Source organism: Sphaerodactylus townsendi, linkage group LG11 (assembly GCF_021028975.2).
Source record: "Sphaerodactylus townsendi isolate TG3544 linkage group LG11, MPM_Stown_v2.3, whole genome shotgun sequence".
In the NCBI taxonomy this organism is placed as follows: Eukaryota; Metazoa; Chordata; class Lepidosauria; order Squamata; family Sphaerodactylidae; genus Sphaerodactylus; species Sphaerodactylus townsendi.
Genome location: NC_059435.1, coordinates 66591147 through 66604119, shown reverse-complemented (window position 1 = coordinate 66604119; position 12973 = coordinate 66591147). Strand labels below are relative to the sequence as shown.

The following is a 12973-nucleotide window of genomic DNA, read 5'->3' as shown; positions in this document are numbered from 1 at the left end:
GAAGCTCCTGCTATAGATTGTACCAATTGTCTAAACTGTGGTTAAGATTCTCCAAGTTTAGTGATAAAGTTAGTATTCCAGCAATCTACTCATAATAGTTATGGCCAGAAGTTTATTCTAAGATTCTCAATTTTTGGGACTTTTTTTTTTTTTAAAAAAAGCAATTGCATATTTTCCCAAGGTAGCAAAACTACTACGTCCTGAAAGAAAGAAAGAAAGAAAGAAAGAAAGAAAGAAAGAAAGAAAGGAAGGAAGGAAGGAAGGAAGGAGGAAGAGGGGGGGAAGGAAGGAGAAAGAAGAAAGGAAGGAAGGAAGGAGAAGAAAGAAAGGAAGAAGGAAAGAAGGAAAGAAGGAGGAGGAAGGAGGAAGGGAAGGAAGGAAAATATATTCAATAGTCCCCACCTGATTCCATTCGGAAAGTAACAATGAATAATAATTTTAAAAAGAATTAGAAAAATCATGCTCAAAACACTATCAGGTGTTTTCCTGGAAACCATTCTTGTATTTCCCAAGTCTTTAAATCAGATACGGAGAAAAAATTACCCAACACTGATCAGAACATAAACTTGATTTAAAATGGCCCTCTCACTTTCTACAATGCATTAACAACATTCAGGAGTAATGCATTCCAGATTAAAAGACGGCTTAACACAATTTGTTTTTTTAAAAAACTTGTCTGTTTTGCTTAGCCTCCAGAGAAAGAGTCTTTATTGGTGGCATTCCATGTGAGATGCAGTGCTGGCAGCCACTTACAGCAGAATACAGAAAGCGAGGTTAAAGGAGTGTGAGCTGCTTTTAATAGAGTCGATCCCAAAAGAACAAGAGGTACTGCTCCAAACGAGTACGAATGTAAGCATGCACTGGAAACAAAGTGTGGAAAGAGTCAGCACAAAGCTAGCTTGCTATAATTTGAGCTCCAATTTTTTAACTCGTAATTTGGCATTTAGAGGAGATTAACAGCAAGATTGCTTCAAAGACCCAGTTCCATACCTGTAGCAAACTGACACCGCAGCAATTGCTAGATTACTGGGGTGGTTTCACAGGTCCTAATTTTTAATATTCACGAATTCCGTCTTGATCCTTCTTTTGCATAGACAAATTTCTGGTAGTATTGGTTGGGTAAATAAATTCTAATATGCAATGATGGCTGTCAAAGTGCATAACAAAACAATGCATTACATCAGTTTCACTTTTGCATCATAGGAGACCCCAGATCCCTACTGTGATTTCTGGATCTCGATGACCATCTTTTTATACAGTATTTATAAATACATTTCAGTTCAATTTCCTTATACTACTATCTGAATGTGTGACTTAGATGAATAATCTGAACTTCCAAGAATACATTTCTATATAAATATTAAAAAGTTAATATTTTTGTACTCTCCTCTTTTTGCAAGCCATCAAGGCGAGAAATATACGGGCTAACCATTTCATTAATTTCCCCTAAATTAGAAAAAAAGAAACCGATTAACATTAGTGAGATTAAGACCATCTCACTGCCAAGCCCCGCCCCGCCCCGTTTTAAATTTTTAGCATGCAGTTAGAAGAAAATATCTAGTTTGCTTTTGTTGGTACAACTTTTGCATTCAAATCGCTGAGAGGAAGGATTAAAAAAAATAGTTTCTGTTTACACGGCAGACTTCCTTAGGGAGATTACAAAACAGGAGGCAAAGCGGAGGAGCATTGTCTTCTCTCTCTCTTCTTCGTTAGAGGGACAAAAGGGCCATAAAAGAAGTTCCACGCGGAAACGAAGCGGTTACTCTGCAACTTTCAACCCCTGTACATTAAAATAGCTGTAACAAATGAGGGAAAAAAGGTTCAAAAATTAAGCTGACAAACCTACATAAAACGTCCGAGTGTTATAAAACTGTCGAGGGGTGGGGGGTGTCTATTAACTAAAAGTTATAAAAATAATATTGTTACATCTGTGTTAACAATGCAGATAAAATATATAAAGGTTTGCAAAAGTATGCTAAAGAGGATCTTCTGGCATCCAAGAGCTTCCTAAGGTAGCGTAGGGACTTTGTACGTCTTCAGATCAAATCATACCTAAAAAAGGTGAGGACTGAGAGAGAGCAAAAAAATATTTGTATTGAGCATTTGTCAGACATCCTTAGAGCAGGTTGTTTCCCAACACGGCTTCATTATTCAGGTCAGAATTACCTTGACCTCCCCTCTTCATATCTCCGCGAGGAGGTACCCCACCTTCCCCTCCCATTGCTCCCATGTTTGCCACACCCCCGCCTTCCCCTCCCAGGGTGAAGGGAAGGAAGCACTGGGGGGGGGGGCTGCTGCTGATGACCACCTAACGACAGGCGGCTGCCCCATGGGCCAACTCCATGTCCCTTTGCTGGCACGATTAGGAGACGCCACAAAAATAGGGGTGATTGGTAGTGTTTGCGGCGGGGTACCCTATAGGACATGCTCATTTTGGGGAATTTTAGAACCCTGGTTGAGAATGGCTGCCATAGAGTAAAATTTTAAAAATTAAACAGAAAGAGGGTCACTGGGACTGTACTTACCACTGGGTGCAACCTTTGGCAAGAAGTTCTTCACATCAGGTAGTATCAAAGCACCTGATTGACCCCGAAATAAAGAAGAAATATAAGACCAACAGAAAAAAACTGTAAAGCGTTACTTCATTCGGAATTTATTCATAGTGGGTGGACCTGCCACCCTGCTGCGTTTGAAAGCTTGTACTTTCAAAGGATTTACCGCATAGAACGTTGAAGGCCCGTTGGACGGGCGGAACAGATGACGCTGGAACACCTTGGCTGGTGAATTAAACAATCTATTTTGCTGGTTTCAGTTCAGGCACACATTATGCGCCGAAACCGCAAGGAGACAGCAGGGATTTTCTCACATTTCCACCTGAATGTCTAGCCGGAAGGTCAAGACTCACAAAGGGAGTGTTCCAGCAATGCTCATTAGCATGCTGTCTTTTCCTCTGCACGAGAGAGTGCACAACAGCTATTCAGTGAATCAGCATCCAGTCCAATCTGTGACTTTTAATAAAACCCACTGGCGCATCACACTTTATATTGGTTTGTTTTGGCCCCTGCAATTACGGCAACACATCCCTCAAGAACCCTCGATAATGGAAACCCTCGTTGAGCTTAAACTACATGCGGCCTGCCAGAGCTACATATGGCGCTGCTGTTTTGCAGGAACTTCACAGAACTAGCTAAGAGTGGAGCCCTGCCTGCTTGAGGCCTCCATGGGTTGTCATCGCGGATATCGCTTGCTTAGGTACTGTTTAACAAACCGCACACACCATGACTCATATTGGGTGCCACCCCTTCTCTGCAAGGTATACGTGGAGGCTGGCCCCGGGGAGACGAACAGCGCAGAAGGGAAACCAGATAAGCTGGGGCTTATCAGTACTTACTCGGAAAGTGGAGCAGGGTGCTTTGCCTGGGTGGGATGATGCTGATGGTTTTGCCGTGCGGCGTCCCGGTCTTATCCTGCCTGCCCACGTAGGATGTTAACTGCTGAAAAGTTTAGCAACAACACCAGGCAGCCTAAGGTGTTCCAGACACGGCTCCCCAGGAGCTTTACTACTGACAGCTGCTATTAATTAAATTTGCTGCGTAGCTACTCAGCGGTACCCGCGGCGCGCCGGCGAGGTTACAATTACAATCTCCAAAAGACAATTATGCGGTTTCAGCCAGATAAATTAACCGAGAGAAGAGTGAGAGACACTGGCTTACGCGGGACGGAAATTCTATGCGAAGACGAGCTCTTCAGGGGTTTTAAAAAAAAATACTCACGAAACGCAACATAAATTAAGCCCCCGCTTGCTGATGGGCAAGGAACTCCAGGTCAGGAGGTACTTATTTCACATTTACCTGCACTGGCGTGTTCTGCGCGATTGTTTTTCTTTTACTATGCCTGTTACTCACCATACCAAGCCGCTTTATCTTTGGGCCGACTTCCCCACTGTTCTTTTACTGCACATCTGAGAGTTCTCCTCTGCACCTCAAAGGTAATGGTAACAGTCAAAGGCTGAAGAGAAAAAAAATTCCAGAGGAAGTTTAATCAGAAACTTTTAGGAACACAATAAAATTTGAATTTTCCCAAGATATTATCAGCATCTTTGGGGTATGTTGTTGAAGGTTTTCCGCGGCGAGGAATCGCACTAGGATGGCGTTTCACTTTAAGGTTGTATGGCGTTCAGTAGCATTTTTCTCCTGATGTTTTGGAAAATGTCCAGGAGAAAGTATTTACTAAAGGCCCACAACCATACACAACCCAGAAACTACAACTTTACGAATTCTAACTCTGGTTTCATTAAACACACACATCTCTCTTTGCAGGGTGTGGCCCATCCCTACCTGTGGTGAAGCGAACCTTTGGCTCCAGATGTTATGGACTACAGAATTGTAGTCCATCAGCCCCTCAGCATGGCCAAAGGTTGGCTATGCCTGGCGAAATGATAGTATAGTCCTTTATATCAATGTAAGGCAGATTTTCCCACCTTTTGGCTTTTTAGGTCCCTCAGGACTGAACAGCCTTCCAGATAGTGTGTGACAGTTTCAGACTAGTTTTAATATTGTCACATCCTAAAGTGTAGATTGTCTTTTTCTTTTCAAACAGATCCCCTTGAAAGAGGCACTGGAGGACAGAGGCGGGTTCAAATATATTAAAAGGAAAATCTATTGAACAAATGAAGTTGGAATTATGAAGAAAATCCGCAGATGGAAATCAGGCAGGAATAAGCTGTGTACAATTTAGGTTTCTGTCCCAGGCACAGGATTTTATCAAGTTTTCCAGGTTTCTCAGTTTCTTAGATGTTATAGTTGTTATGAAAGGACAGTTTTGTCTTGAGTTCCTCTTAGATGTTACTGACTTATGGATTCAAAAAGACTCTGGGTTCTAACAGGTTGGTACCCTTTCAGCGCACACAGTCTCTGCACTGTTAGACACCCATGTCACAAAAATCTCCCTTGTGAGGTAACATAAGCAGATCATTAATTAACCAGATGGGGAATCCTCCTTTGAGTATAATTTCCTTCCTAACTAGCTTAGGAATTCTATCTCCCAGAAGATTTATCTGTGCAGTCTGTCCCACTGGGCTACAGAAAAAAATCTTCAAAATGGTTAGCGAGCATGTGTGATTACAAATGAGCATGCAAGGGCAAAATAGTTATGGACAAAACTGCTGACCGTCTCTCCCAGCAAAATCATTTACTGTCTAATTTCTTTGTCCTCGTTACAAAACCTACATAAGGATTTTCAAAGGTGTGCCTGGGAATTGAAATTAACTCCCTTTTCAGAACATAACAGACCAGGGACTAAGACAAAGTCACATAAATATATTTGTGACCTCACCTTGAAAATACTTTTTAATTTGGCAAATAGTCCATGACCAGTACATTTTTTCTGCTTGAAGAATTCTATGGAACCCAAAAGTTTGCGCCTACTAATTAGATCATCCTAAGCCAGTGATGGCGAACCTTTTCGAGACCGAGTGCCCAAATTGCAACCCAAACCCCACTTATTTATCGCAAAGTGCCAACCTGGCAATTTAACCTGAATGCTGAGGTTTTCGTTTAGAAAAAAACAATTGGCTCTCTCTTCCTCCACCCCACCCGCTTGAGCAGGGGCCAGCCTGCTATAGCCTCCAGCAAGTCCCGCGCGCACCGCTCTGTGCCTCTCTAGCATCTCTGCCTCCTCTGCACCCCCATCCCCCAGGCAGCAGCCACCCAGAGCCCAGGCACTAGGCCCTCCAGCTGAGTCCTCCCTGCTCACCGCAGTGTGTGCACAGAGGCCCAGGCCAGCCTAGATGTGTGTGTGTGGGGGGGAGGGATTTTCCGCCGCCCACATGACAAACTTTGTGTGCTTGTGCCCACAGAGAGGGCTCCGAGTGCCACCTCTGGCACCTGTGCCATAGGTTCGCCATCACTGTCCTAAGCAGATCAATATATAACACTTCTATCTGTTATCTTCTAGAGCACAGCTATTTCATTGTGCTTGCATTAACACAGACACTCAGGATTGAGACACATTTAAATATTCATAAGGATAAAAGCAAGCTGGTGACACTCGATGGACAAAACAAATTATGTTTTTCTCCTAGCAGTTTTGCAACCACCCGAAGCCATCAGAGCATGATAGAAAATACAATTTCATTTCATTTCATTATTAGATTTATATACCGCCTTCCCCCAGAGGGTTCAAGGCAGTGAACAGCAACTACATAATAACAGACATCAATAGTCATAACATCAAACAACAAACCATTAACAAACATAGCATCAATAAAACATAAAATCATCAATAAACACAGAATCAATAAGCATAGCAACATAACATCTCGTTATAAACAACAATAAACATAATATAAACCTAACGTTATAATCAAACAAGAACATCAGTAATCATAACATCATAAATTATAAAGCAGCACTACTCATAGCAGCAAACATGATCAGCATAAATAAACAATAATAAGCATAGATGGCTACTTTCCCCTTCTGTAGAAGGACTTGTCAAACCAGTTTGTTGAAAGTTTACGTTCTTCTTTAGTGTGCACAAAAATACTTGAATGATTTTCCCACTCAGTGTTGTAAAACCAAGAAATGGATATTGCAACATACCTTTGATCAAATAATGGATTTAGATTCTTCTTGAAAACATTTGTTTTTCTTCTTCCTGATCTCCTTTTGTCAGGCAATAAATACATTCGGACGTATGGGTCTGATCCTTCCTCCGAAAAAGCAATTAGATTTCTATGACCAAAGATGAGAAAACCAGATCAGAACAGAGTACCTGCAGCTGTCAACATCTGCCCTGTTAGGGGCAGCTATCTCTACAGCGCACTAGCTGACTGTCCCCCCATATTCCATAACTGGCTTTCAAGCTGGGGGTATGGAGGGGCAACACACACAACCAAATGATTTCTACAAGCATAATAAAATTGCGAGTTGTCAAAAAAAAAACACATATGAAGACTGTGGCACAGTTCACACATGAAGAGGAATGTGGTAGAGGAGATCAGAGGCAGAAGAAAGAATAACTTCGGACTGCAGGCACAGCATCTTGAAGGCTCACATTTTGGGATGCTTTTCCTATGCTAAGAAGAACTCCCTGCAAGAAGAAAATTAGCACAGAATGGGGAAAGCTTCCATCTTCTGTTCTAGTTTTCTATTTGCGTACTTTGTTTTGCAAAGTCAATCCTTTATTAACATAATAGGCTTTTCATACATTTACAATTATAAACAACTCTACAAGATCACATACATTACAATTCTACTAAATGTTATTAACAAAAACATTTAAAAAAGAAAAATAACCTTCAACTCTGCTTCCAATTATCTTCACCAACTTTCTTCAATTCGTCATAAATTGGTCTACTTATAACATTTCACAGTCAACCACAATATTATCATTCTTGTAATCTTGTACAATATAATTTACCCATTCTTTTCACTCCAATTTGAATTTACATAAGATATAATCTGTCAGTTTAGCCAGTCTTACAAATTCCATGATTTTAATTTGCCATTCTTGAACCGTTGGGAACTTTGAACTTTTCCCATTTTTTTGCCTAGATAATTCTTGCAGCTGTAGATAAATATCTAAACAGGCCCTAATGTCTCTTATCTTTCTTTACATCAACAATGCCAAACAAGTACATTTCAGACTTCACCTCCATCTTATCTTTTAAAATCTTTGATGTTTCTTTATGGACCTGTTGCCAAAAGTCCCCTAGCCTTCCTACATTATATAATTACCCATTCTCTTCTCTGCATTTCCAGCACCTGCCAGAACCTTCCTTCATTCTAGCCCCGTGGTGGCAAACCTTTGGCCCTCCAGATGTTATGGACTACAATTCCCATCAGCCCCTTCCAGCATGGTCAATTGGCCATCCTGGCAGGGGCTGATGGAAATTGTAGTCCATAACATCTGGAGTGCCAAAGGTTCGCCACCAGCCCATTTGAGAGGTGTTGTGTACCAGCAGTAGAACATCTTATATTAATTCTCTTTAATGTAATAACTTCTAGTGAAACTTAAATCTTTGAAGTTTTTAATGTGAGGAACATGCATGAAAACCACAACTTGTAGTCTGTTCCAGTACAGTTCATCGTACTTCCGCAAGGCTTTGCCACCTCGTTACCTCCCCATTTTCCTGTCTGTGTAAACTAAGCCTCACCCTGGTGACCACTCCACTGTCTCAAATGTGGGCTAGCCAGAAAACAGGAGGTGATAACCTACTGAGCTGGAGGTGATAAGCTACTGAGCTGGAGTCAGTGATCTGAATGTTCAATGACTGTGGATCTTTCCCACTCCCCCAGCAGCCACTGTCCCCATGTGGCTATTATTTCATGGGGGGTCCTGTGACCCAGGAATCAACTTTCCTGTGGCCGCAAATGCTGTAGGAGAGTGAAGAAGGGGAGATCTGCAACCATCAGTGCCTTCCGCTGACAGACCACTGGATCTAACCCACTGCCTCCCCGTTTCTTATCCCAGATGTCATACCCCCCCCGCCCCCGCCAACTGTTGAAGCAGGTTTATCCTATAGATTAGAAGTATTAACTGAGGGTTTATTCTCCACTGATCCTGAAGATTTAATCCAAATCTTAATCTGATGACCGCAGTCTTCTGGTTTGCAAGACCAGTATATGCTATACATATTGCCAATAGCTTCTGTTATCTTCCTACAGCTAGCATGACGAACAGTTTTTAGATGTACCAAAAACTTTTACAAATCTCAACTTCTAAACATGATGGTCTTCTAGACAAAATGGCTTCTTAGACCTTATGGTCGCAAACCAAAATACAGATTTTTGGCAAGGGTCAATAATGACAAGCCAGATATATTGAGCCTTATCTCAGTATCACATTCATAGGACTGGGATGTACATTGCTTAGCTGTAAAATAAGCTGCCTCATTCTGGATTCAGATGAATGGTCCACCTAGTCCAGTATAGCAAACTGACTGACAGACGCTCCAGAACCACAGGCAGAGAGATTAGTGCCCTCCATTTGAAATACAAAGAAACAGCAGCAAAGCCAATGGTTAATCAATGTTTGCCTTAATAATTTAGAGAAAACCAGAATTCAACCCCAAGAAGATGACCGATTAAACATTACACCTACCTGCATGAGTGCACCACCACTATGAGTTTATTTCTTTGTGAGCTGTGACGAATTGTTAACTGAATTTGCCCCAACGGAGACTGTCCCAGTGTTGTGCCACTGTGAAAAGCATCAGGACAATAGCAATCAATATCTAATACATTTTATTATTTAGATTATAAATCATACTTCTATTTAAAAAATATTAATCCATAGTGTATTATGTTAATCAATTTTAACTTCTATTATGTATATCTAATTCATGATATATTATGTTGAACTTTGTGTACAACCAACACGAAGAATTATATTGCCATTTACATGCTCATGCTGTATCTTAATAGATACATGATAATTTAAATACATCAAATGTTCTTCTAGAACCGTGGTGGCGAACCTTTGGCACTCCAGATGTTATGGACTATAATTCCCATCAGCCCCTGCCAGCATGGCCAATTGTAGTCCATAACATTGTAGGCCAATTGTAGTCCATGCCAAAGGTTCGCCACCACTGTTCTAGAAGATCCAACTTGAGAGCTCAACCCCTTAACACCTTCCTATGGGGGAACAATTGGATTTTCCCTCTAAATTGTCACCTTTCCCCCAGGTGGTCCCTCTTCTTTCATAACTTTACTATATTCCCACCTTTTCCCTCCTCATCAGCCTATAGATACACAGTTTTGGATGGTTATGTCATTTTTTAATTAAGGAAACCAAAGCCCAACAGCCCCTGACTTCCTTGTGGGGGGTGATTGTTAGTATACTACCTTGGTATAGTGGGGACAGGGGTGCTTCTCAGGTCTCCCTCCCCACATACCAACCTAGAATGGTTGGTGTAGTGTTGTAGAGAGGCCTATGCTCTGGCAATTGCTATGTCAGCCTAAAATCATTGTTTTCTGGTTTTCATGTTCACAGTCTGCCTGTTATGTCAGCATATTTTCAGTTTCACAGCTTCACAGAAGAATGTGTTCCCAATAGCCACTTTGATGAATACAATACCCATTTCAGCCACAAGACAATTGCTGATGTCATGGCCTTCCCTGATAATCTTAGCCCAAACACTCCCTCCTGTAACTAATTATTTTTGACCACCTTACAGTACTCCATTGTTTCTCAACAACAATGCACCCAGACGCCTCCCAAAGCCATCCTCTAAGGTTGTCCTGACACCCCCAGAGGTGGATCTTTACTATAAAGATCTTCCCCTCTCCCCTAAGAAGCCTTGTTCCAGTGCCAGTGATATCTTTCCGTCTCTGTTGCTGGGCCCAACACATTACACCCCCCCACCTCGGAACCAAATGCTGGTCGTTTCGCTCTGAATCCTGGATCTTCTTCAATTCCTGATCAGGTCGCATTGCCCATATAACCCATACCCTATTTCTATGCCAAAATCTATTTTCAAACCTATCTCTATCTTAGGCCCTTTCCGCACGGGGCCAAAAATAGCGGCCCAGGGACGGAAAAACACCAGTCCCTGGGCAGCCGTTTGCACAGGCAGCGGCCCCGAGCGGCGTGAAGGCGCCGCTTTCCACCTTCCTTCCCAAGGGAGGTTTTTGGAAAGCACCGCCTTCCCATTGGCGTGGTACGAACAACACTGTGCCGAAGGCGCCGTTTTCCCGTCCCCCCCCCCACTCACCTCGTCCTCCAGTGTTGGTCTGGAGGGCTGCTGAGACCTGCCCACACTGCCCTCCGACCCCTGAAGGTCGAAGGGCAGCATGGGCGGGTCCCTGCAGCCCTCCAGACCAACGCTGGAGGACAAAGTAAGTGGGGGGGGGGGAGACGCAGAAGAGACGGCTTCGTGCGGAGCTGCCTCTTCTGTGCTGGCCTCTGCGGGGGTCGCTCGCACGCTCCCATGCGAATGGTCCCCTCCCCTCCACTGGCATATTTTCTGCCGGTGGAGCAGCGTCCTTTCCACTGTGTGGAAAGGGCCTTAGGAACTCTGTGTGTGCATGTTTGCTGAATTGAATCAGATGCTTGTGAACCTCTGCTCCCTACAATAAAGATTGTCAGATTTGTATCATGTTCCTCTCCGTGGATTTTCTTCTGATAGCTAACCTCTGTATAAACTGGTACAAAAGATCCCTTACCCAAGCCTCTTGCAAAAAGCAGTCAACTCTAAGCTAATTCCCTCCACATTATTGAGAGACTGCACCTCCATCTGTGTCTGCACAACCTTGATGTGCAGAGGGGTTCTGATTTATATCAGTTGTACCTCTGGCTCCTTCCAAGCCTTCGGCTTTATCAAACTCAACCACATACTGTATTTATAAACATCATACGCATATAAATGATTTTTAAAAATTAGGATTATACTTTTCAAGTTGTCTGAGTCGCTGCCGTAGCTCCTGAGTAGCAATGGGTAGTGATATGTCCGAAGCTATGCTTGGCGTAGGCTCTTTGATGGAGAGATGGCTGGGTGAATAGCTCAGATTGGAGGCCAGGAGACCGGAGGAGCTCCTGCTGAGATCTGTTGGCCACGACGGACTGGGATTAGGAGGATGGCTTTTTTCAACCACATCAGTCTTTTCTTCGGTGTCCGTTGCCGTAGCAGCGGAGGCAGGCTTATTCAAGTCAGCTGGTGGAGAAGCAGGGACCTGAGGCTTGAAAGAACCTTTCCTTCCATCTTTGGAAACAGAAGGCCTCTTCACTTGGGCCGAGTGTTGGTGGTCTGGAGGCCTGTCTGGTCTTTGAAGAGAAAGGATCTACAAGCAGCGGAACAAACACCGCTCCGTTAATCTCCTGCAGTAGGGTGGGTAACACATTTACCTGTACTAGGTTCATAGTATACTAGGAGGAGACAGCTGAGACAAAATCTGCACATTAACAGAAATTCATCCACAAAAACACATTATAAAGCAGCCAATCCGTCCAGTTAACCAGAGACGAGACTGTGAGCCAGCTGCTCATGCTGTTAGCTTCTTTTTGAACAGAAATCACTAAAAGATCCTCAGTTCAATCTCCATCCAAAAAACCAGTGGAAGTGAATTCCTTGTCACCTTCTACTTTCTACAATGAGAAGAAATTTAGTATGGTAGACATCCAGCTGACTTTAGCTATATGAAAGTGGATTATACTCTGATATAGTAGCTGATGCCCTCATCCGTTGAAATCCACGGAGGAATAAGTACTTTTGCTAAATGCTCAAGGGTATTTCTTTGCTTATTAGTTTGTAGAGTGTATTCTATGTTAACCTGATTTTCTCTTATTCTGTATTGCTGTGTTGCTATTCTAACAGTGTTATGCATGTATTACAACTGTAGTTAGCAGGACTCTGTATTAGATAGAGATGATTGATATTATTTTAACATATGTAATCCTTATATGTACAGATAGCTGAAATATGTAGACTTGGGGCCTACAAATTTCATCTTTAGAAGGGACATGAGAAAACCCTAACCCATTACCAGAGTGGTATAGTGGTTAAGGGCAGGTAGATTGTAATCTGGAGAACTGGGTTTGATTCCCCACTCCTCCATCGGAGCGGCTGACTCTTATCTTACTAAGTTCTTAATATGGGTGGATTCTACCCCTATTTCTACCACTCCACTGAACAAAGTGTGAAGTCCTCCTCCAACTTGTGGCTTGTCCATTACAGGAAAAACTGCCTAGGTGGAAGGAAGGATCCTTGGAGGATATTGGATCCACACCACTGAAAGAGACAATTACAGTACCCTGAGTGCAATCTTCATGCTTATAGTGCTGTTTGGACCAGAGTTGCTAAGATGAAATCTCTGATGCATAGTTAAATCTTCGCTTGCCAGGAGTTGCCTTAAAGGAAGCTTGAAATTTCCCAAGGAGCACTGGTGCTGATCATCCTTGACCTACAGGAGTAGAAGATGAAAGGCATCACATCAAGGTTTTTTTTAAAAAAACCCTCATGCTCAGAAAG

General features: G+C 42.7%; 1 protein-coding gene across 4 annotated transcripts in view; it reads right to left on the bottom strand.

The window, feature by feature from the left end:
* Nucleotides 1-490: 490 nt before the first annotated feature.
* ESYT2 (extended synaptotagmin 2) overlaps nucleotides 491-12973 on the bottom strand; it is an 84954-nt gene continuing 72471 nt past the window's right edge. For all 4 annotated transcript variants that reach the window (XM_048511285.1, XM_048511286.1, XM_048511287.1 and 1 more), the window contains 7 exons: nucleotides 12756-12905; nucleotides 11398-11786; nucleotides 9106-9204; nucleotides 6599-6734; nucleotides 3904-4008; nucleotides 2526-2575; nucleotides 491-2052 (listed from right to left, as the gene is read on the bottom strand). In XM_048511285.1, the coding sequence (XP_048367242.1) occupies nucleotides 2561-2575; nucleotides 3904-4008; nucleotides 6599-6734; nucleotides 9106-9204; nucleotides 11398-11786; nucleotides 12756-12905 (894 nt within the window). In that variant the 3' untranslated portion in view covers nucleotides 491-2052; nucleotides 2526-2560. The remainder of the gene's footprint in view (nucleotides 2053-2525; nucleotides 2576-3903; nucleotides 4009-6598; nucleotides 6735-9105; nucleotides 9205-11397; nucleotides 11787-12755; nucleotides 12906-12973) is intronic.